Source organism: Rhinatrema bivittatum, chromosome 9 (genome assembly GCF_901001135.1).
Source record: "Rhinatrema bivittatum chromosome 9, aRhiBiv1.1, whole genome shotgun sequence".
Lineage (NCBI taxonomy): Eukaryota > Metazoa > Chordata > Amphibia > Gymnophiona > Rhinatrematidae > Rhinatrema > Rhinatrema bivittatum.
The window spans coordinates 137,369,185-137,395,314 of NC_042623.1; the positions used below are offsets into that span (position 1 = coordinate 137,369,185).

Consider the following 26,130-nt stretch of genomic DNA (forward strand, 5'->3'; position numbering starts at 1 on the left):
TATCTGACTTAGCTGGATAGGTCTTAAAATGCTACTTTATCCAGCTATGTACTGCTTTTTAAAGATTTATCTGGCTGTCTTACATATGGGGCCGATGCAGTAAAGTGCACTCAGGCCAAGAGCACCGTTAGCCCCCATTTGGACGTGCGTTTTCAACCCCCTATTTTTACTCCTTATGCAGTAAGGGGTAATAGCGCATGGAAAATGCGCGTCCAACCCCCCACCCCCCGAAACTAATAGGGCCCGCAACATGCAAATGCATGTTGATGAGCCTATTAGTTAGTCCCGTGCGATACAGAAAGTAAAATGTGCAGCCAAGTCGCACATTTTAATTTCGGCCAGCACCGGGAAAGTGTACAGAAAAGCAGAAAAAACTGCTTTTCTGTATACCCTCCGAATTAATATCATAGCGATATTAAGTCGGAGGCTCCAAAGATTAAAAAAAAAAAATCTGCCTGTGGCTCGCGGGTTTGAAAACGGACGCTCAATTTTGCCAGCGTCCATTTTCCGAATCCGTGGCTGCCAGCGGGTTCGACAACCAATGCTGGTAAAATTAATCATTGGCTGTCAAATCCGCTGACAGCCGCCGCTTCTGGGCCCTAATTTGCATACCTGGGCTTTCTGAATCACGCGCCCAGGAGAGTGGCCTGACTGCGCGTTGGGAGAGTGGGCACTCGCCGGCTCTCCCACGAAGTTTTCTGTATCGGCTCATGAGTCAGAAAAGCCCAAAAAGTGCTACTTAGCCACACAAGTTCAGACTTATCCAGATAAGTTCCAAGTTATCCAGAAAAGCCGCTACTTAGCTGGATAACTGTGAAAAGTGCTATTTAGATGGATAAATCAGAACTTATCTGGATAAGTGCACCACTTATCAGGATAAGTCTGAACTTGTATGGCTCGCAGTTTTTACATAAGCAAGCATGTTTGTGTGCAGTTGTGTTCATATTTTATCATCTGCACATATTCACATACAGGTAATAAAATACCATAGCAACTTTATGCATTCCCATATACATGCGAATATGGGCATGAGTCAGCAGATCTGAAAGATATCCTCTTAAAGGTCAACTTTAAAAGCCTTGCTCACACAAAAACAGCCACATACGTGTGTAAGTGGGCTGCGCAGGAGCTATGCAAATTTTAAATAGCCAGGAAGGATGTACGCGCATCCAGAAAAAGTACGCAGAAAAATTGCAGGACATGGGTGATCCAGATGTGGATCCAGCACTGATGCACGTAACCCCTAATTTTCCTCAGCCAGCACACGTATGTTACCGGTGTAACTTTGCTACAGCTCCTCAGTAGAGTCCAGAGAAAATTTGGGGGGGGGGGGGGGGGGGAGAGGAAGAGAGACTTTTATAGGCTCGCTCTCTCTCAATGCGCAACATATGCATGTAAAGGTTGCAAACATACACGCATGAACAGTATTTTAAAACCTACATGTATACTTTATAAAATAGCACGTATTTTTCAATGCAGCGCAATACGCGCATTTAGAGGGTATGCACAGCCCTTTAAAATCTACCTGTTAAGATTGTAAATCCTCTGAGGATAGGGAAATGCCTAGAGTACCTTAATATAATCCACCGTGAAGTGCCAAAAAGTGGAATATAAATAGAAAAATGAAAAGTTTATATCACAAAATTAGCTAAACTACAAACTTGGTACCTTTTGCTATCAGCTCTTCTCACCCATGGTTCAAAAACTGGGAGAGAGACAAACAAACCGGCAGTAGAAAAGTGGTTAGATGAACTGGACCATTGTTTCCATTCTGTCTACCACAGGGGAGGGGGCTTTGGAAGTTTATTTATTTATTTTATTTATTTAAAAGTATTTATATACCGCTTTTTAAAATAAAATTTTATCAAAACGGTTTACAAGTTAAAATAAAATGAAATAAAATATAAATAAAATAATTAAAAAGTACATAAATTTAGCTAAATAGCTAGATAATTGCTAGCTTAAAACAAAATTATTAACTAAAAAAAAAAAATAATAATAATAAGCCATGGATAAACAGAATAGGGAGAGTAAAAGGTGTAGAAGGGGGAGAAGAAGTGATAAGTTGTCGGATTGACATATCCTAAGAAGAAAGCAGGTAGGATGATTAAGTGGAAAGTTGAGGTAATATGTGTCAGGTGGGTGGAATTGAAGAGATGAGAACTTCATTTTTGATGGGGGGATGCTTAGACGGAGTATTAAATGCCTGTTGAAAAAAGTATGTTTTTAAAGCTTTTTTGAAATGATGAGGATTTGATATTAAACGGAGAGGGTTGGGTAAAGAATTCCAAAGAGATGGTCCTGCTACTGAAAATGCTCTCTTTCTGGTAATGTCTAATCTGGCCTGTCGTGGTGATGGAATGTCTAGGAGATTTTGAGTAAGTGATCTTAGATATCGGGTAGGTTTGTAAATGCGGAGTAGGGTGCATAGCCAGGTGGAAGAAGAATTATAGATTAAGCTGTGAATGATTGAGAGTACTTTGTATTTTATCCTGTATTTTATGGGTAGCCAATGAAGAGATTGTAAGATAGGGGTTATATGATTGCGAACGGAAGTACCAGATAATAAGCGAGCTGCACTGTTTTGAACTAATTGTAATGGGTGAATTGATGAGTCGGATAGACCTAGATAGAGTGCATTACAATAGTCTAAACCAGAGAAAATAAGAGATTGAAGGACAGTTCTGAAGTCACGATAAAAAAAGAAGAGGACGAAGACGTTTCAGAAGTTGCAGTTTGTAAAATGATTTCTTTGTTAGAGAGGAAATTTGTTGTTTCATGGATAAGTCTGTATTTATAGTTACACCTAGATTTATGGCATGACAGGTTATTGGGATAGTTGAACCGTTGAAAGTAAAATGAGATGGCAGACCTATAGAGGTATCTGTGATGGATGTTAAGTGTACTAGTTTGGTTTTTGATGGATTGAGTTTTAAACGATTATGGGATAGCCAAGAGTTAATGGTGGATAGATAGAGTGAAACTAATGATAGAGTATCGGGCCAGGAAGTTTTGTAGGGGACAAGAAATTGAATGTCATCTGCATAGATTTTGAATTGTAGATTGAGTGAAGATAGAATATGACAAAGCAGAAGAAGATATATATTGAATAGTATGGGGGATAATGATGATCCTTGGGGAACGCCAGATGGAATTGTATAAGGAGTGGAGGATTGATGGTTGATATTAACTTGTTGAGGGCGATCTGTGAGAAAAGATGAAAACCAACTTAATACTGTACCAGTGATACCTATTGCTTGTAAACCTGAGATGAGAATTTGGTGATCGACCGTATCAAACGCTGCTGAAATATCTAAAAATACTATAATATAATCTGTATATGAGTCAAATGCCCGAAATAAAGTGTCGAAAGTAGATAGGAGAAGTGTTTCTGTAGAGTGTCCCTTTCTGAAGCCGTGCTGATTGATGTGGAGAATGTTATTTTCGGATAAAAAATTGGAAAGTTGACATAGTACTGCAGATTCTATTAGTTTAGCTAATGATGTGAGTGTGGCAATAGGTCTGTAATTATTGAGATCGGCCGTGCCTTTTGTTTTTGATTTTAGAATAGGTAAGATAGATGTTTTTTTCAGATTATGTGGAAATTGTCCTGTTTCTAACGATTGGTTAACTAGACTGCTAAGAAAGGAGTATGCATGATGACCAATAGCTTTGAAGAAGGCTCCTGAGCAAGGATTGTAAGGTGAGTTCGAAGGTTTTTGTTTGCTGATTATAGTTTGAATTGAACTGTCAGAGACTGGGGTAAATTCGGACCATTGATAATTAGGTTCTTTCTTAACACAGGTGGGATAGGGCAGTTGTGAAAATTCTATGGAGATGTTGGTTACTTTTGTTTTAAAGTGATTGGCGATTTTATTGCAAAATGTTGTATCATGATCTGTGAAGTTTTCATTGTATGGAGTAATTAATGTTTTGACTATATTAAACAAGGCATTGGGATTTCCATTGGCTTTGGAGACTATATTTCCATAATAGAGTTTTTTGGCTTGATTTACTTCTTTGTAATAGTGTCGGAGGGTACATCGATATGCGTTTTTTGCTTCAGTTGTTCTCTTATGTCGCCATTTTCGTTCCAACTTTCTAAGGTGTGTTTTAAGATGATGTAGAGGTTTTGAGTACCAGGGGGCATTGGGCTTCTGTTTCCTGTTGTTTATTTGATATTGTTTATATGGAGCAATCAGATCTAACGTTGAAGTAATAGCTAAATTCCAGTTTGATACTGAGTCTTCTATATTTGACGATATGGAGATAGGTAAGTTGGGTGTGACTGCTTCTACAAATGAATCTTGATTGATAAATTTCCTTTTAAGTATTGTGGGTTGTTTTCTAAATGTATGTTTACTATGCTCTATACTAAGGGAAAAATGAATTCTGTGATGGTCCGACCAGGGAATGGGAGTGACTTTAGTATCTTTCAGAATTGGTGTGAAAGAGAGTGGATTAAAAAACACAAGATCTAGAATTTGGCCTTTTGTATGAGTTGGAGTTTTAATAAGCTGTTCCCATCCTAAGCCGGCAAAAGAATCTAGGAGTGAGTTTGTAACCACAGATGGTGTAAGTATATGCGCATTGAAATCGCCAAGTAGTATAGTTTTGCTTAAATCTACCGGAAGTGTTGTAATGATTTCTAGAAAATTGGAGTTCTCGGAGTTGAGACATCCAGGAGGGCAGTAAATAATGCCTATATTTAATACTGTTGTGGTGATTAATAGAATTTCAAAGGAACCAGAGAAAGTTATTTGTTTTTTTATCGGTTTCAAAGAGGATTTTATGATGGCTAAGAGACCTCCACCTCTACGGTGTGCTCTTGGTTCAGATATAGTAGTATAACCAGGGGGGGGTTAAGTTATTTACGGTAACTATATCAGAATTGGTTAACCAGGATTCAGTGATTAAAAAAAAAAAAAAAAAAAAAAAAGTCTGGTTTGTTTGCGTGAACAAGATCTAATAAAACGGGGACTTTCTTTCATACTGACTGAGCAATACACAAGATAAAAGACAGAGTAAGCATAGCTGATAAACGCAGAGTAGACATTATGGATGTTAGGGTCCGGTTAAGAAATTTCTTTTTTTCAGCATCAGAAGTTGTCCTTTTTTTATTATTTGCATACATCCAGTAGTAGTTTCCTTGGCCAGTGATCGTGGGAATTTCCATTGTATATAAGTAACCTGCGGATGTTTGATATTTGGCACAGTTAAGTGAATCGAAGGGTCAGAAACGAAGGGGCGAAACAAAGGGGCAAGCCCCTTTTTCGCGCCCCTTCGGCGCGTGGCGCCTTGGAAAACGCCGAGGTTTTATGCAGCCGTCGCCTCCTGATGATGTCAGCGTGGGGGCATCGCCTTGCTATCGGCCGGCTGTCTAGGCGCAGGTTAAAGGCTGAGTAATGGCAGCAAAGTCCAGCAATCCAACAGAATAGCAGGGCTCTCAGGTGGTGAATGAGAGAGCAGGTCGGAGGCCCAGGCACGAAGCCCCTCCGAAAACGCCACAGGGGATGAAGGGGATGGAGACTGGTGAAAGGTGAGGGGGAAGGGTATTGAAATGTGAGGGAGAAGAGGGGGCAAGGTGGAATATGAGGGAGGGATGAAAGGTAAGGGAAAAGCTCCTGGTATCATGTGTCATGTACAAGGTGAGAGGGCACTTTTCATTTGGCCACTACAGTTCAAGAGTATATACTATACTATAAGTATTTAAAGTTTTGGAAATGTATGTATAAGCACAAAAAATATTGGGGTGACTTTTCAAAACGTTACACACATAAAAAATTGCATATATGTGCATAAGCAGCATCTATATACATTCTGTATTTTATTTATTTATTTATTTGTTGAGTTTTGTATACTGTCATTCGGTAAAGCCATCATAACAGTTTACAAAATTTAAACTGTAACTCTTAGCAATTGTGGAAAAAGTATAACAATGTGCATATTAAACAGAGATTAAACATTTCAAGTCCAGAAAGTATCATTATGTGGGAGGAGGAGGGATTGTTTGTTCTGGTTGGAGAGAAGTTATTTTGAGGTTTTTGAATGAAAGTTCGATTGGGAGTTAGGATATTCAGAAATATGAAGGTCAGTGTAGAATTTGCGAAACAGCAATGTTTTTAGGTCTTTTTTTGAACATTTTGAGGTTGGGTTGGGTTCTCAGATCTTTAGGTAGGGAGTTCCAAAATTTAGGGGAGGCAATGGAAAAGGCTCTCTCTCTTGTTGTTGTTAGATGTGCATCTCTGATGGGGGGGGGGGGGAGTGTTTAAGCATCCTGAGTTGTTGGAACGTAGGTTTCTTTGAGGATTCTGGGGGGTTATGTTTAAGCCATTTAGTCCTTGATGATCATTGCTTAGAATTTTATGAATCATGGTCATTGATTGTGTTCGATGCGTGCTTTAATTGGGAGCCAATGAAGTGAGATCAATATGGGCGTTATGTGTTCATTTCTTTTTGTTCCTGTCAGAACTCTGGCTGCTGAGTTCTGCAGAATCTGGAGCGGTTTGAGGTTTGAATAAGGTATTCCAATTAGTAAGGAGTTACAGTAATCGAAGGTGGAGAAAATGAGTAGTTGTAAGACCGTTCTGAAATCATAACGGTTAAGAAACGGTTTTAAGTGTCTTAGGGTTAGAAGTCTGTGATATACTTCTTTAGTTTTATTTGATATGTGGTTCTTAAATGAAAGTTCTTTATTGATGATAATTCCAAGGTTCCTGGTGTGGGTGGTGGGGAGTATAGAGTTCATTTGTTTGTCAAGTAAAGGCAGGGGTGGCGGAGTTGGATTGGGTTTTTTGTCCATGAGTATTATTTCAGTTTTGTCTATGTTGATTATGAGCTTCAGAGAATTTAAGAGATGTTTAATTGAGATAAGTAGAGTCGAGATTTTCTTGTAGGTGTCTTCGATCAAATTTTGGATGGGAATTAGTTGAATGCCGTCGGCGTAGAGGAAGTGGGTGATTCCATTGTTCTTTTTTAGAATAGGTTTGATAACTGCAGATTTGAGGCATTTGGGGTAATTACCTTCAGTCAGGGATAAATTGACGATTTTGGTGATATGGTGGGTTCAATTGTTTTGAGGGTTGTTATAGGGATGTTGTCTATTGGATGGCTGGCGGGGTTCATTTTATTTATAAAAGATTGAATTTCGAGAGTGGAGGCAGTATCAAAATTTGACCATGATGAGGTTATCTTAGTGTTCAGTTTGATGTTTTGGTTTTTGTTGGTTATGTTGATTTGGATTAGATGAGATATTTTGTTGTTGAAGAAGTCAGCAAAGTCATCGCTTCCATGTTTGGTACATGTAGAATCTTGGGTGGTTTTAGTAAGTTTCTGAACTATTGAGAATAACATTCTGGGGTTATGATGAAATTTGGAGATTTTGTTGGAGAAGAATTCCTTCTTTGTATTGTTGATGATATTTTTATATTGTGCTAAGTGGCTCCGATAAATATTTAGTGTGGTTGTATTTTGTTTTTTCTCCATTCTCTTTCTTTTTTCCTGCGTATACGTTTGGCAGTTCTGATGTTATCATTATACCACTGGTTGTTGTGTTTGGATTGTTGTTTTGTCTTTGTAATAATGGGATTGATGCTGTCTGCTACTAGTTTTGTGATATCTAGCCATGATGTTGTTGCATATATAAAGTTATTTTCACTTTCACGCACAAGTGCATAAAAAAGGATAGGGTCAACATTTACATGCTCAAGTTCCTATTTCAAAAGACACTTACACATGTAGATAAACCAACTTATTCGGGTAATTTTACACCTGCTAATGGTCTATGTTTATTGTGTACTGTTGGCTGGGTGGGAGGTCTGGGTGAACTGGGAGGAGTTCAAGCTGAAGAACCAGGCAGGTCTCGATGATCTGGAGAAGGACTGGGCAAACTGGTGGACCATATGGTAAAACTGATAATTTATTTGGAAATACACTGATATACGTCCTACTTTATTTTTGTGCATAAAATATAAGCACGTATATTTTAGGTAACAAAAGTATACGTGTTCAATACATTGATATACATACTTTCAAATTTACTGCATGTATTCATGTATACAGGTAATAATATACAGTACGTATACCTCTGTTATTATGTATAAGCATACATATGCATGCATTTTGCAGGAAAGAGATATTCACAAGTTTTATAAAATATGCATATCATACACATGGGTTATAAAATTCTACTGCAGATCTGCTCGCAGCCATATGTGTGTTGATATGCTACCGCACGTCTGTTTAAAAGTTATCTTCATTATGAATAACAATACTATGTACTGTTATACGAAAACAATTCATCTGCATATGGTGCCAGTTACGGACTTAAGAGGGTAATTTTGAAAGCCATTTCCATGGATGAAAGAGTGCTTTACCCACAGAGAGAGGCTTGTTGAAAATTATTTACTCTATGCACAGAAAAAGTACATACGTGTCGCTAAGCGCATACTTCTGAAAATTCAAATGTACGTATGTACTTCTAGTAAAAAAAAATTGCCCAGATAGCAAATGTAAACACGAGGGTAATTTTCTTTAGATCATTTTCAAAGTGAAAGTATGCAGGTATTTTCACTTTGAAAATGAGTATAAAGTCTGCAAATAAAAAAACCCAAAACACAAAACCTATGGATTTTCTAGATATGACCAGTCTAAAAATCAACCCCTTAATCCAGTATATCCCAACCCACTCCTGGAGGCACATCCAACTAGATGGGTTTTCAGGATTGCCACAAGGAATATGTATGAGATAAACTTACATACACTGGGTCTCCAATATATGCAAATTTATCTCATGCATATTCATTAAGGATATCCTGAAAACCTGACTGATTAGGTGTGCCTCCAGGAGAGGGTTGGGAAAGCACCACCTTCATGCAAGACAGCCCAAAACCAATGTTTAATTTGGTGTAAGCATAATTATTATTTCATAGATGATGTGAATAACATCATCAAAATATGCTCCTTTTTGTTTCTAGGCTTTTCCCTTATGCTAAATTAAAAAATTCTGTTCTAAGTGGATTACAAATGGAACAAAATCCATTAAATAAGCAATACATAACATAAAAGCAAGTTATAACAGAACTAAAACAATTTAGAGCAAGCTGTATCCTCTAGCAGTGTTTAATCTAGTGAGGTTTGGCATGATACAGTCTAAATATCTGGAAGTAGAGTAATGCCTTTACCTTCTTCCCAAATGTCAGGGTGTTTTTTATTTTTGGAAATTAATAATCCTAATTTCAGCATATCAAAGCAGACTACATTCATGTACTGTAGATATTTTCCTATCCCCAGAGGGCTTACAATTTAACTGCCTAATGCTTTTCTCCTATTCTGTGGAAAATGAATCAAGCCCTTAGTTTGTACCGGAGGTAATGGAGGATAAAGTGACTTGCCCAAGGTCACAAGGAGCGGCAGTGAGATTTGAATCCTGGTTTATAGCCTGCTGATCTAACCACTCAGGTTCCTCTGATTGCCAGTGTAAGGGAAGTCCCACAGGGTAGGAAGGATATGACTTCACAGTGGGGCTGATGTCCTCTTTGAGACCATAAGCAGTAATTAGTGGGCAGCAGAATACTGAAGGAGTTAAAGAACCTGTAACATTTGGGGAGACCCAAATAGAGTTGCAGTAATCTAAACTGCTTAAAACACGACAATACAATACAGAACAAAAATCACTTGCATTCAAGATATTTTTAAGATTTCACACAAGCCTAAGCTTATAAAATATGGATTTCATCACAGTTTTGACTTGCTTTTTTTTTTTTTTTTTTAAGGTGTAAGCCCAGAGTCGCATAAAATCCTCAAATCCTGTACTTAAGTCAAGAATAGAACAATAACTCCAATCTGTAGTTGGTAAGATTTTTCATTACCCAAAGTACCTCAGTTTCTGAAGATTAAGAGCTAATTTATTAGGATGCATCCACTTACTGGCTACCTGGATGCAGTTAATAAACAGAATCATGGTAGAAGACAAGTTTGAACTGACAGACAAAAAAAAAATTGGAGTCTTTTCATATATTTCCTGGAATAGTCTGTTTCTTTGACATCTGAGGTTACACTGTATTTTTCCTTACTGAAAAGCATGTGCATGATAAGACTCTATAATTGCCATACCTTAGAAACTTCAGCTTTCAAGAAACTAGAAGCAGGGCCTGCTCTGATCGTGTCATGACAAATGTAAGACAAGTTGCCAGGTTTAAAAGGCAAGCTGTCACATACTCATAGCATTCAACCCATACAGCTTAACTGGGCACTTGTCCAGCAACTTCCCCTTCATAAGCAAGCAATGATGAAAGCTATTCAGCCCCTAGAGACCACCTTGCTTAAAGCTGAAGGAGAAAAACATCCTGGCTAGAAAGGCAGTTCAACAAGAGTCAAGTTATGAGGAAATCCTGAGGGTTCTGTCTATCGCATTGCAACTCTTCTGCATTAAGTATTTGTAGTGATTTCTTTTTTTAATATGTAAATAGCAAAGACTAGTGACAGATCTATAAGTACTTCCAGCCAATGAAACATCTTTTTCTTTCCTTCCTTTGCACTTGGGTATAGTGACTTTTAGGTTCAGAAAGTTACTTGTATACAGACTGAAGCTCCATAAAAATTAGCAGATGTTTCATTCCACAATTTAAAATGTGTCTACAAATTAGTCAAGCTTTACTATTCAGTAGAACCGCTATTATACATACACGCATACAAAACACATGGATATAGCTATTCAGAAGGGTCAGCCAAATATCTTACAGAATTATCTTACAGAATCTCCTGCATTTGGAAAGATGATTGGAATCCTGAATAGACTAATAATGAGCATATAATGAGGGATTTTATATATACATCTCTCCCAAGGTACAGAAAGCAATAAAACATGTATGAAACATTAATTTTAGGACACGAAAATTCACTTTCTGTTAAGAGCGTGGACTCTTGGACCAAGGTGGAGTTGGCACAACCTGGAAGGTGGAGCCCTGCAAGTCCCCACTGTCAGCTGGTGGAGTTGGATGAGGCAGATGCCCAACTGGAGCTTCACCTATATCTGCCCATGTTCCCCTTAGGTTGAGTCCTCAGGTGCTAGGGTCGACAGGTTTTAGATGGGGGCCTCTGCCGAGGGACAGAAGATCCGTGGATAAGGTTGAGTTGAGCAGGAGCAGTTGAAGGCAGGTTCAAGTCAGGGCAGGCAGTGTTCAAGGAGATCCAGTAACAGGCAGTGGCCGAAGGCAAGCAAGAGTGTCCAGTTAGCAGTGGTGGGAGGCAAGCAAGGAGAGTCCAAAAGGCAGGCTGAGGTCAAAACCAGGAATCTATCCAAGCGAAGGTAGAACGGAATGGGCAGGACAGGAAGGCGAGAAGCAGCATAGGAGAACAAATGAGATGAAGAGAAACACCAAGGAATGGAAGAACTGACCACAAGACCTGAGAATGAACCAAAGATGAATAAGGACTACTGAGTGACAACAAGGCAAGGTACAGCAGAAGTCCAGATGAAAATCAGGAACTGAAGACCAGATGAAGATAGGGACTTGGGAACGTGGAAAGGAACGCTCAGGCAACTCACAGTATTGAGACTGTAGGAGACCTGTTGCCGAGGCGAGGAGGAGATGCTGCAATGGCTTTTTTTAGGCCTTCCCTTTTGATATCATTACAGGGCACTGCTGACCTTTTCCCATTGCAGGCCCTTTAAATGGGATGTCATCAGGCTTGTGCATGCCTTAGAAGGGCCTGGAGCAAGTGCTGGTGGCGTCCCGCGTGAAGACCATCAGCGGCATCCTGCCGCAGTCAAGAGTGGTGTCCCACCATGGGGGAAGAGAGAGAGTGTTGGCAGCGTTGGAGCGAGGCTGCTGGGACTGGGCCTCTCGGGTGAGTGCGACAGTTAGCGGGAGGAGCCCATAAACTGCCAAACACAACACTTTCATGATGTGAATGCCATTGGTATTGAGCAGAGGAAGTGCACAAATTATGCTCAAGGAATATCAGCGTAGTCTAAGGGCAAGAAGCCAAACATGCTTGTCCCCCTCTGCCTCATTTACATATAATTGTAAACATTTACATAGCAAAGGTTCATATATCTATATATCAATATCAAAGATGGAACACTAATACTGAATCAACAAATTATCCAAAACGGATTATACAATTACTTATATTCCGCTTTTGGTATTTCAAAGCTGATTATATTCTGATACTGTAAATACAAAACAAAAACAGAAAATAAATTATCCCTAATTTACTGCTTGCAAATCTGTGGTTCCCAATATCACTCTTTATCAGGCAGCAACAGATCAGGGTTTCAGGAAAACAATATACAAATTAAGCTGACTCACAGAAAGAGCTGATGCTATACATAAGTAGATCAAATAATTTCTTAAATTGCTTGAACTATTTTTCTTTCCTCATCCCTACACTGACTTAGAAACAGAATACAATAGCAGAAAGATCATTATGGCCTATCTAGTTTACCCATCCACAGCAATTATTCAGTTTTACAATCCCTATCACTTAATCAGAAATCCTGTGTTTATTCCATACTTTCTTGAATTCAGATTCTGTCCTTGTCTTTACCACCTCCACCATCCTCTCTGTAAAGAAATGTTTCCTTAGATTAATCCAGAGTCTATTCTATTTCACTCTCATCTCATGACCCCTTGTTCTAGTGTTCTTTCCTTTGAAAAAGGCCTATGTCCTCTGCATGGAGGCATTTAAATGACTGTCATATCTCCCCCTATCCCACCTTTCTTTTAGGGTACACACATATTTAGATTAAGTCTGTCTTCATATGCTTTAGAACAAAAATCACCGACCATTTAAGTAGTCACCCTCTAGATAGACTACAACTGGTTTATACCCTTTTCAAGACATGATCTCCAGATCTGAATTCAGTATTCCAAATAAGATCTCATGAGGGACAATATCACCTTTTTCTGGTGAACATTTCTTTCCATATGCAGCCAAGCATCTTTCTGGATTTTGCTGTTACCTTATCCACTTTAAGATCATCAGATATGATTCCCCCAGATCCCACTCTTGTTTTGTGCTCAGAAGACTTTCACCCCCTATACTATACCTCTGGGATGGCTTACCAGAAGCCTTATTAGTCCATGTGCGAAAGGGCAGATCCTTAAATGCCCTCCTGAACAGGAGGGTTAAAACTATTTTTATTTATTTATTTAACATTTTTCTATACCGACATTCGCACGAGACATCACATCGGTTTCCAGATAACAGCAAATTCAGCCAACAGGGCTTTACATTGTAACTGATATTATAACTGGGGGGGAGGGAAGGGATGGGAAAGGGTAGGGCAGTAAGTTGGAACTATATGAGTCAGCTGGGTTAGGTGGCGGGGAATGGGGGGATTATTTACAGAGAGGCAGGAGTTAAGTACATTCTATGTGCATTCTATTATATACATTCAATATACAAGGCGAGTGAGAGGTGGGGGGCTAAGCAAGGAAAGGATGGGAGGGGAGGGGTTGCTGGGGGGAGGGGCCCCCACCCCCTCCCCCCAGATCAGCCATCATAGTAAAACTATGATGGCTGACGCCACTGACTACATTTCATTCTGGGTGAATCTGGGTGAGGAGGAGCTGGGGACAGGATGCAGCCCAGCTCCTCCTGACAGATATAAGTGGGAGAATTTATAGTGGCTGAGAAGGAAGACTCCAGAACAGACAAGGACTTAGTACTAGCCCATGGAGATGGAGTAGAAGAACCACCAGGGATTCCCCCATAGACATTTCTGACCCAGAGTTAAATCAAAATTTGAAACTAATTTGTGTCTCTGTGGCAGGTGGGGCAGTGAAATGTAGTCGAGGCAGCTGAAGCTTTCCTGAGCCAGGCATTCTGTAATGCAAAGGTTTAAGTGGGGATAATTTGCTTATAAGTGCTGCCACAGATTCCTAGCAAACTGAAGCTTTATAAGTTAGAGCTGTGTTTCCTTTTTATTCCAAAACTGTTCTTGAACAATTGGAAAGCTCTGCTATGGAGGTTTCAATGCAGCACTATAAACTATTGTAAAGATGTGTCAAAAGTTCTTAGAAATTGCAATATGATAGAAGGGATGTGCATTCGTTTTAAAATGAATGTACCTCTGAAATGGATCTCTTTAATTTCATTTGTAGGATCCTCGAAATGAATGGAGACATCCCACAAATAACATATATATCCTATTAGTTTAATTTGTTTTGGGTCCCATTCATTCCTGAATGTAATAACAGTTTCATTCAGATGGCCTATTTCACAAGAAAATTAAAATTCCACCCAGCAGCTAAATCAAGTTCAAGCTGGGAAAGTATTAAAAAATTTCTTAATAAAGCAAACCATACAAATACTAGGAGAGCCTCACAGGGGAGAAACCATTTATATGTTCTGAATGTTATAGTTTCCTTCAGATAGCCCATTTCACAAGAAAATCAAAATTCCAAGCAGCTAGATCACGTTCAAGGAGAGAATGTAATAAAAGCTTATGCCACAAAAATATATATCAGTTATCACAGTTCATTTTCTTGTATTGAAACTGACAATTGACCAGTGTGCTTACATAAAAGGACTGGCATATCCCGTGCCACTCTGCCTCGCTTCTATACTCCTCATGGTACACCTTGGGGGTCTTTGTATCACTCGCCTTGTTGTCATGCCCAAACTTTACACTTTGGGTTCTTTCTGCCACTGTGCCTTGCTGCCATTCTGGAAGTGGAGCTGCTTTGCACCTCATGTTTTGATGGCACACTCTGTGCTGGATGGCCTCTTTATCAGTGGTTGGGGTTTTCCCTGTCACCTTTTCTGCTTCATTCCCCCTTCATGGTGCCTTGGGATGCTGAAGCCACTTTTGGTGCTACTTTGCCTCTGATGCTGCCAGCAAGGGTTCATGCCACAATTGTTGGTGCTCTCTTAAATCCTAGGAATGGTCTTCACACACTAGCTTTCTTCTTGGTTTTTTATATGGGGTGATTTGTACCCAGATAAAAGATGCAGGTTTCTGTCTACCATGCTACCTGTTACCTATTTCTGTCTACCATGCTACCTGTTCTAAAGTTCTTTTTTTTCCTACCCGTATATAGTACCAGCCTGGTTCTCCCAAGCTGTTTGTCGATTATACTGGGATGACTGGTCTACCAAAGCTCTCAGTATGAAGGAAAAAAAAAAAAAATACAGGCAGAACATACAGAGGAGAGAAACCATTTGCATGTTCTGCATATAAAAACAATTTTCTTCAGAATGCCCATTTCACTAGAAAATCAAAATTCCATCAAGCAGATAGATCAAGTTCAAGCAAGGAATGTAAAAAAAAAAAAAAAAGCTTATGCCAAGAAAATGACACTTATCACGTCATTTTTTTGTACTGAATCTGATAACTGGCCAGTGTGCTTCCACAGAATGACTGGTATCTCCCATGCCACTCTGCCTTGCTGCTTTACTCCTCATGGTACACCTTGGGGGTCTTTGTGTCACTCATCCTTGCTGTCACACCCAGACTTTATACTCTGAAGTATTCCTGCCATTCTGGGAGTGGGGCTGCTTTGTACTGCATGTTCTGGTGTCTTGATGCCACTCTATGTGCTGCTTGGCCCTTTTATCAGTGCTTTGGGGTTTTCTCTGACACCTTTTCTGTTTCATTCCCCCTTTCAATGGTGCCTTGGGATGCTAATGCTACTTTTGAGACATTTTGCCTCTGGTGTTGCAATCAAGGGTTCATTCCATAGTTGCTGGTGCCCTCTTTTAGTACCTTGGGGTGCCTTCCCATACTAGCTTTCTTCTTTGCTCCTCTGACAATGCCATGACTACCTCCTGCCAATGCTGTTATCCCGTTGCCCATGTATGGAGCCGTAGGCTATTCATGCCACATTTTGGGTGCCATTCTGCCATTGTCTAGGTACCCTGGTGTTCTTTCCCCCCTTCTGTTTGGTTCCCACAAGTTTCAGGAGAAAACAATTCTGGAGCCCAAAGTAGGCTGCAATGCTTCCCCGTAGACTTTAATGGCAAACAAAAAACAAATAGCCCCTGGCAAAGTGTTCATCCAGCACCGATCTTCAGCTAATGGGCAGCTAATGGATGGATTTCCCCAACAGCTGCGCAGCAGGAAATCCCGGCGGCCACATTCTCAGCTGACTGCTCTGTGCCACGATGATCGCAGCACAGGTGAACAGCTAAGTGCTGCCTTCTTATCGTTGCGGGGACAGGGGGAAGCCTTGGGATGCGATTTCTGCAGCAGCAGCAGGATAGCCTCTTCTTCTTCCTGTGTGCCCGGTAAACATCACTTCCTCTTCAGGGCCACAGGTACGGGAAGAAGAAAAGGTAATGTTCCTGTCGCTGGCTTCCACAAACACTGCTGCCATTCCACTCCGGACTTGAATGCGCTTCTAGCACAGGCAGCAACAGTAGCAGTGTCGTCTGGCTCAGGTGGGGGGGAGAAGAGAGCAGAGGGTGTGTGACACACCAGTTGAGAGCCACTGCTCTAGGGTATACATTTTTGGGTCAATAAGTCTCATTTCATTTCATATGACCATGTATTATTTTGGCAGCCTCTCTCTGGACTGCCATTAGCCTGTCTATATCCTTTCAGAGAAATGGCCCCCAGAACTAGAAACAATATTTAAGGTAAGTCCCCCACAAAATTTACAGAGGCATTATGATCTTCCTCTTCCTGCTGATTATGCCTCTCCTTAGCATACTTCTGGCTCTGGTCACTACCTTATCACATACTTTTGCTACCTTGAGATCAGACAAGATCAGCCTAAGGTCTTTTTCCTGGTTGGTGCACGTCAGTGTGTACAATTCTGTTAGATTTATACAACCCAAATACACAACTCTGCAATTTTTTGCACTGAACCTTATCTATTAAGCCCTTCATAACTCCTCAAACTTTCTTAGATTGTGTGTCAGCCTGTACACTTTCTCCAGGGTGTCCTTTCTGTTGTCTTAATGTCAACTGAAAAACGCAAACTTTCCTTCCAAGCACCTCCACAATATTGCTCACTGAACCACTCCAGTAATCACCCTTCCTCTTTCATAGTGAATTCCATTTACCACTTAGTACTACTGTCCACACTAAACCAGTTTCTAATCCAGTCCTCCCATCTAAAGGTCCACCTTCTGGCTGCTCAGTTTATCTTTGCAGGACAGTATCAAAAGCTTTACTGAAATCATAGTAAACCATATCAAGTACATGCCACTGATCTAATTCTAGTCACCCAATCAAAGAAATAGATCAGACTTCTTTGCACAATCTTCCTCTGATAAAACAATGCTATGTTTGATACTGTAAACTGCTGGATTCTAGATACTTTACTATTCTTTCCTTCAGTAGAGTCTCCGTTAATTATTTCACCAATGAGATAAGACTAACCAACCTGCAGTTTCCAACCTTTTCTTTGCTACTATGCTAATGAAGAGGGACAATATTTGTCATTCTCCCAAGATCTACTGAACAAAAAACTTTCAGCGAACAAAGCTGAACTCCCTTAATATCTGGGATATATTCCACTCTGCCACTAGAGCTTTGTTTATTTTCAGTTCTGCTAGTTCTGAACAAACCCGCTCTTGCATAAATGGTATAGAATCTATCCTGTTATATGTATCCCTGCCAACCTTTGTCCAAACCTTTTTTCAGTGAAAACTGAATAAAATGTTTTCGATTTCTGCCTTTTCCTAATCACCCGCCACACAGTTCTTTTCTCCTGTCTTACAGTTTTCACCTCTGCTCTTCCTCTTTTCACAGATATACCTGAAAGGTTTATCACCTTACTTTATCTCCTTAGCTATTTACTTTCACTCATTTTTTCCATCCTGACTAGCTTCCCGGCTACTTTTGGCTTTACCAGATATTTTTCCCTGTGCTCCTCTGTTAACCCTAGTAACAGTACATGTCAATAGAAAAAAGATCAATATAGCACATCCAGTCTGCTCAGTTGACATTTTTCCATTGGGGTAGATGATATAAATTCAGAAATGCAACCAATACCAACTCCTACTCTTACCCTCCATCTTGTATTTTATCTCATCTCTTAACTTTTTTCCCACTACTCTCCATATCTGTCCCAAACATATCCGGAATCTCTTAAAATACTGGTTTCTGCCAGTGGAAAGCCATTTCAGGCAATGTCATCCTCCTCTATGATTCTTACAACACCCAGGTCCCCATCATTTCTTATTGTCAAATTTTTAAATAATCATTGTCCAAATCATCTAGCCACCCCATACTCTTCAATTTTGGGTTTTAACCATGGATATCCATACATGTTACCTCAATGTCTTCTTGGAAGCCCAATGCAGTCATACACACGGCTGTTAAGGTCATAACCGGGGTTCTGTGCAAGAAACTCATGCGCTGCTCTCTCGGCTTGTGGTACCACATCATCATGGTTCTGCCATCCCTTCATTCTTTGTAAGTAAGATCCTCTGTGTTTATCCGATAACTTTTTGAAGTCCGTTACTATTTCAGCTTCCACCACCCCTTCTGGGAAGGAATTCCAGACATCCACAATTCCTACCTTGAAAATGTCCAGTATTAATCCCTTCCTCATGGGTTCAATTATCAGTTGCCAGAGGAGAGCCCTGTGAATTGCATCCAGGATCTCTCACTCTCTCACAAGTGGATGGTTCAATCAACATCTGCCTACTGTCGTGATGGTGCTCTGTACTGGTATCATATGGGGGAATATGTTTCACTCACAGATATTACTCTATCAGAACCCATCATAATCCATTTAGTCCTAGTTACCCTGAGCTAAACCAGCTTTAAGTTTGGGGAAGTTAAGCAGCTAGTATTGATTTCCAATACTATCCACCTAACTTGGACAGGCAAATCTAAGCACTGCAAGAGCAAGCCTAAATCTGCCTAGTTGGAGTTCAAGAATCCTTCCCCATGACCCACCCCATAAGGAAAAACAAACATTTTCCCCAATTCCTTTATTCTCTTCTGACACCCAAATACATCTTTTAAAAACCCATGTCCACAAGTACCCGATCATCTTCCCTCCCAACACTAAAGACATAAAATACCCCATGTCCTTAAGCCCCAATCCCCTTCTCTCCCTTTCAGAAACTAAATCTCCCTATGTTCCCAAAAATTCACCATATTGAATGATGCCCCCCAGATCCCTTTCCACGTTCACTTCCCCTATGTATTTACAATTGTGTAGGGCCCTCTTTGCAGGCAGGAGGATCGCTACAATCCTTCTACCAGCTCCACGTCTCAGTCAGGCCCAGATTTAGACACAGGCAGCTGTCTCTGGCATCAAGTTTTGACAGATGCTGGAGTGTTGCCGATGCTGCTGCCATCCAGACCTGCAAAACCTTTCCTCCTCCAGATCTTCTCTCTGTGACAACAAGAACGTCCCCTAAACAAACGTGGGGCCTTTGCACCAGCCCATGCACGCTGCCAGCAGGCCCCACAGTACCACCTCTAACATGGGATTCCCTTGTACTAGGAAGCCTGTGCTTTAGCATGAGTTGGAGCACTGTGGAGGCTGCTGGGAGCGCGTAAGTGCCGGTGCAAAGGCCACGTCTTTAGAAGTTTTTCCTGCAGTGCCAATGGGATGGGAACTGGAATTGCAAAGAAAGGTAGTAGGCCCCGACGTAAAGGGAGACTAAGACCTGGGTAGGGGGGCGCTGTGCCATCTCATTTCTGGGGGGAAAGGAGGATAATGCCTCCTCCTCTCCCCCGCCCCGATGATTTCTGGCAGAGACTCCCCTCCTTTGCAACACCCTCCATGATTTCTAGGAAAGAGAGAATTAAACCCCCCCCTCAACCTATACCTATTAAGGTTTTCTGGGGGCCCCCTGCCACCATTGCCTATGGGTGCATAAATTGCAAATCTGGCCATGGCCTCAATCCAAGCGAGTAAATGGTAGCAGTAGGATGTTGGAGGGAATTTGGTAGAGATGTGAATCGGAACCAGAATCGGGTCGGATTTCAGTTCCGATTCACATCTCTAGAATTTGCTTAACAGAATCCCCACCTCACCATAAGAGCCAGAATCTTGTTGGAAGACATCCTCTCCCAGCAGTCATCAGGAGGCGACAGCATTTTATCAAGGGCAACTCCCCATGATTTCATAATAGTACTAATAAAACAATTGCTCTTATTATGGCACTTGCCCAAAAAATGTTGACAGCACATGTTTTACTCTTTTTACCATGCAAAATTCAGTCTCTTGAATGGCAATCAAGCTAAGATTACAGTGGATCTGCCTGCATTCTTGGAATGCCAAAACTATACAAATTTTTGTATAGTTCTTCTGAATAGTAGCCTAGTGGTTATAGCAGCGGACTGAGAATCAGGGAAGCCAGGCTTCAAATCCCACTGCCACTCCTTTGGGACCTTGGGCAATTCATTTCACCTTCAATTGCTTCATGTACAAATGTAGATTGTGAGCATTCCGGGGACAGAGAAAATACTTATTGTACCTGAGCTAAATACACAAAAAATTAGATAAAAATCATATATGAGAAAGCTGAACCAATGACAATTATAGAAGCGTAGCCTGGTAGTTACAGCATCAGGCTGAGAACCACCGAAGCCAAGGTTCAAATCTTGCTGATGCTGTTCCTCGCGAGCTTGGCCAAATCACTTCACCCTTCATTTACTAAGGTACAAATTTAGATTGTAAACCCTCTGGGGACAGGTAAATACCCACTGTACATGAATGGAACTTATCTTGAGCTACAATGAAAAATGTGTGAGCTAAAAATCTAAAATAAATCATAATTGAGCAGTTGTGTGGATGGGCAAACTAGATAAGTCATATGGTCATTTTCTAGGTTTCTACATTCACTTTATATACAGTAAATCTAAAAACAAACAGAAAATACCACCTTTATTTCATAAGCTATTTTGACGTATTTAAGGACTTACCTGACCCAGTTTGGAAAATTTATTGCTCGATACAGCATATACAAATTCATGGTATATCAGTGAATGAGTGGCTGACTTAACCAGAGTTTGAGATCTTACAAAAATAGCTATAATCAGAATATGAAAATAAAGACGCAACATCTACATATTTGTAGAAAAGGAATACTATCATTAAAAATCTCCTACCGAAGATCCAGACCAGATTCTTTCCACAACATGTCCATCAAACGTAAAAGCTGAAGTGTCAACATGTCTTGTCGTAGATCTATTTGAGGAACAGAATACATTTTTTCATTTCAAAATTTTCTGGTTAAAAGCAACTAAAAAATGTAATTGACAGTACAAGTAAACCAAAAAGTGTGGGGTATATCTTTGTTATTGCATTAGAACATAAGAAGTGCCATGCAGGGTCAGACCAAGTGTCCATCCAAAAGCTCAGTATCCAGACTCCGATAGTAGTATCAGCAAATCATAAAGAGTAGATCCATTTCTTGTTGCATACTCACAGGGATAAGTAGTAGTTTTGCCCATGTCTATCTGGCTAATAATTTATAAGAATTTCTCTTCCTGGAACTTGTCCTAATACTTTTCAAAACTCGACTGTGCTAGATGCCTTTACCACATTCTCCTGTAACAAATTCTATAGCTTATTTGTGCACTGGGTGAAAAAATATTTTAGTTTATTATTCTTGATATACTGTCTTTCAACAATATATCATGGTGGTTTACATATTTAAAAGAACAGGCAACTGTGCAACTCATTATTAAGCTTATGCTATTCTCGTCTTTCTTCAAAAGCATGATCTTGCCAGGTACTTGTAGCCTGAATTGGCCACTGCTGGAAACAGGATGTTGAGCTTGATGGACCCTTGGTCTGACCCGAATGACAATTTCTTATGTTCTAATTCCCACCTGCCTTCTTAGAGAGTCGACTACCTAGCTCTAATATCGACTGAGGGGCTTGCAAGGCATGGGAACTCTTGTAGATGCGCAGTAGCAAAAGCTCTACTGAGCTCAAGAGATATGTCCCTACCGGTGCCATCAGATGACATCTTCCATGTGTCATGACTAATTCATCCTGCTATCTATGGAGAACATCTTATGGTAAGCAAATCTGCTTTACCCTGGATTATGGTGACCATTCTTTGAAATAAAACAAGGCTTAAAAATCATACAAAACCCTAAATCTGCCATTACTAAACACTTATTCAATGTAGACCAGACTTTCGCTTGCAGCATTAAGTAACATAAGAAAAACCCCGCATCCTGACAGTCCAATTCTTTTATTGGTATACACTAAGGGGTGGATTTTAAAAGAGTTACGTGTGTAACTCTTAAACACCCACCCCCCCCGAACGCATCGAGCCAATTTTGCATAGGCTCAGCGGCGCGCGCAAGCCCTGGGACGCGCGTATGTCCCGGGGCTTGCAAAAAGGGGCGGGGACAGGGCGTGGCCTGAGCCTGGAGGCTATTTGCTGCTGTGCCTGGGATTGCGGGCCGGCCATTGGCCGGCGCGCATAAGTTTCTTCAACAAAGGTAAGAGGGGGGGGGGGGTTCGGTAGGGGAAGGTGCGGGGAGGGGGCAGAGGGAACGGAGGCAGGCTGTGCGGCTTGGCGCGCGCGCAAGTTGCACAATTGTGCACCCCCTTGCTCGCGTCGACCCTGGATTTTATAACAAGCGTGTGGCAAAGATAGAAGCACAGAAGAAAAAAAAAATCAAGAAACATTGTAGGCAATACCTTTTCATTGGAGTAACAATATATTTTTTGATTAACCTTAAGAAGTAAATTCCCTTCACAATGATGATGAACATACAAATAAACTGTAAGTTGGGTATAACCAGTTATAAAGTTGAAAGAAGCTTTAAACTACCACACTGCAAACTGAGCCAGCATATATCTGAGGACCATACAATTTCTAGCACTTTTCAGACCTCTAGCAACTCCTGGTGGTTAGTTTGTTTACCATCTCTTGCTGGGGGTCTGAAGAGTGGAACAGAGTTAGCCCCCATTGCAGGAGGAAAATAAAATTTTGAAATATGTGATAAAGGAACAAACTTCCAGTAAGCCAAAGGATACAATATATAAAGGAATCCATCAAAATATTAATAGCTTCTGTTATACCATATCAAACCCTCCCATTCTTACAACCATGAAAATCTAAAACAAATACCTGTTACAGAAAAAAAAAAAGAAAATAAATACTTTACTATATAAGAAATATTAACAGTTTTCTACTGGTAACAGAATGTGGAGAGAGAAAAATTTGGGACATAAAGTGGTTTTTGGTTCTCTTACCATCGCCATTTTTAAAGATGATTCCAACTGGATCTCCTCCAAACACCTTATTACTGTAGACTATCCAAAGAGGCTTCATTTTAGAGTCCATGTATTTACACTTTTCAATACTGTAAGAAAACAAAACTTATTTTGTTAATGTAAGGTACAGCATTCCCATAACCACACTGGTCCTAAAGCAAAGGGGATTCTGTGTTAGCATATATTACTATATTAGACCAACGTAAGAATTCTCCAAAACTGCTGATGCATTCACACCACACAGGCCTCTCTTTTAGGTGTATACAAGTGTGAAGTAGCGGCTAAGACACACTTTCTCTCATCTCACGTTCAGTCCCTGATTCAGAGCTCATATTTTAAATTTCAGCTTTTATGATCTTTAAAACTGCTCTTACATACTGCAGATTTTTGTCAAGTGACCCAGGTATTACTGTTATCTTTGGATTACTGTAAGGTATTATAATTAATCCAAAATTCGGCAGCGCCTAATCTCTGGTTGTTCTTTTCGGGATCAGCCTTCACTGGCTGCCTGTTTTGTTTTTTTTTGGCGCATTAGGTTTAAAATCTTGGTTCTGGTCTTTAAAGTGGTCTATGGACTTGCACCATAATGTCTGTTGCCACTGAGTCACTATTGTCCATCCCGGAACTTATGCTTTTCCACAAAATATTTATTGGAGATGCCTTCTCAAAAAAACAATTAGATTAATAGAATCGTGGGCGCACAATTTTAGGCTGGGGCAGGATCTGTTCTTTGGCACAACTTTCCAGAATATTTAAAGAAAGTGGGTGATTTATTGCTTTAGAAAACAACTGAAAACACAACCGTGTCAGGTGCATATTGCCTCCTCTCTCTGTGTAATTGCCCACTACACCCCCTTTTCCCCAAGCTCCCACCCCTCCCCAATTATTCCATTACTTAAATGCTAAACAAAGCTCTAGGGCACCACATTGTTCAAAGACAAAGATCTTTATTGATGGATATGGTCAAGGCTAGTTGAACATTACATAGTCAATTCAAACATTAAACATATTCTCCTAAACCCAGAGGGTGACCACGCCCACATGACTTGTAGCTTGAATCATGCTAATACAATATTCTGCTATTGGGGACATTATGCTATCAAAGCCTCGCCCCTCCGATGCTCGTGAATGTCGTTCTTTGCTTACTGGGTCAAAGATCTCTAAGATATGACAATGTCCTGCTCTGTAGCAAGAGGATTCACTTATTTAAGATGCAGCACTACTTTCGGGGTGGTGAGTAGGCCAAATCCCAGCCGTCAAAGTCAACTCATCTATGCTCTCACCCCACACGCAACACAGTAGGCAGGGATACCCACTGGATATTCTCTGCCTAGGCAGCTTTTAATGTAGCACCTGCCATGCACACTTAGGACGTGGTCAATCCTGCCACAAGCCCAAGATAGTGACACCTCGTTTGCCATGGGCTCACCCACTATACCAGCTGTAGCCATATCCCAAGAGAACCCCTACTGCCTAATGGCTTTCACTGCCCAATCCTCTATCTTGGTAGCACAAGTCACATTGCTGTAAGCCTACTGTATGTTACTGCAGAAGTAATCAAACCCATAATTTAGTAAAGGCATCATATCATTGTAAAACATGCTGTAAGTTGCTGAAGAGGTATCCAAGCTCCCTACCTCCGTAGGTAGGCATAGTGCTGCAGGGCACCCCGTTGCATGCTTGCCTGCATTCAGTAATACTAGATGAAGAATGCCTTGGGCCTGACATCGCTCATTCCACATTAATGATGCCACTGCCAGTCCATAGTGCTAGAAAGAGTGCCATTTAATGTTGCTGGGCATTGCTCGTTTATGCAGTACCTGCCAAATAAGGATGATCCTAATTCAGGCCGCCCAGCTTCTCGCCCATATAGCACACAAACTATCCAACGGCAACCTGACCTAAGTTGAAAAGAAAGCCTTCTGATGTGCTAAGGAAGGGATCCAAAACTTCTGTGGTAGTAAATCAATTTTGTGAAAGCTTGCAATCGCTATGGGAAATTCAGCAAGGCATTACCTCATGCAGCACTGCCAAGCTGCTAGAGACCATGGGAAGATATAGCAAATGTTGCTTACCTGATGTAACAGGTGTTCTCACAGGACAGCAGGATGTTAGTCCTCACAAATGGGTGACATCGAGGATGGAGCCCAACCACGGAAAACTTCTGTCAAAGTTTCAGGAACTTTGACTGGCCCCTACTGGGCATGCCCAGCACGGCACTAACCCTGCAGCCAGCAGGGGTCTCCCTTCAGTCTTGTTTCAAAGCTACAGGCAGTGCCGAAAAATAAAATAAAAACGAACCCAACACCGCGGGGTGGCGGGCGGGTTTCGTGAGGACTAACATCCTGCTGTCCTGTGAGAACACCTGTTACATCAGGTAAGCAACATTTGCTTTCTCACAGGACAAGCAGGATGGTTGTCCTCACAAATGGGTGAGTACCGAGCTGAGGATGTCCTAACATGCACCAAATGTACCCAACGGCGTGCAACAGGCACAACAACTGGGGTGGAATTTGGGAGAGGGCATCCGCACCCTACCGGGAAGGTGGAAGGGTGTTGGTACATCATGCTGGAAAAAGGTTACGCAAGACAGATTGGCCGAAGATGGAATCCTGTCTTCCAGCTTTGTCCAAACAGTAGTGGGCTGCAAATGTATGGAGGGAACTCCAGGTTGCAGCCTTGCAGATGTCAGGAAGCGGCACCGATCGAAGGTGTGCTACTGAAGTCGCCATGGCCCTCACAGAGTGTGCTTTAACACGGTCTTGAAAAGGAATGCCAGCTTGCTGATAGCAGAAGGAGATGCAATCCGCCAACCAGGAGGAAAGAGCCTGCTTACCCACAGGTTGCCCTAACTTGTTAGGATGGAAAGAGACGAATAATTGAGTGCTCTTCCTGTGGGCAACTGTACGGTCTAGATAGAAAGCTAGAGCCCGTTTACAGTCTAGGGTATGCAGAGTCTGTTCCCCGG

General features: G+C 41.0%; 1 protein-coding gene across 5 annotated transcripts in view; it reads right to left on the reverse strand.

Annotated features, from left to right (window-relative positions):
• PIK3CB (phosphatidylinositol-4,5-bisphosphate 3-kinase catalytic subunit beta) overlaps positions 1-26,130 on the reverse strand; it is a 430,104-nt gene that overhangs the window by 47,076 nt on the left and 356,898 nt on the right. For all 5 annotated transcript variants that reach the window (XM_029615666.1, XM_029615665.1, XM_029615663.1 and 2 more), the window contains 2 exons: positions 23,142-23,251; positions 21,032-21,110 (listed from right to left, as the gene is read on the reverse strand). In XM_029615666.1, coding sequence (XP_029471526.1) covers positions 21,032-21,110; positions 23,142-23,251 — 189 coding nt within the window. The remainder of the gene's footprint in view (positions 1-21,031; positions 21,111-23,141; positions 23,252-26,130) is intronic.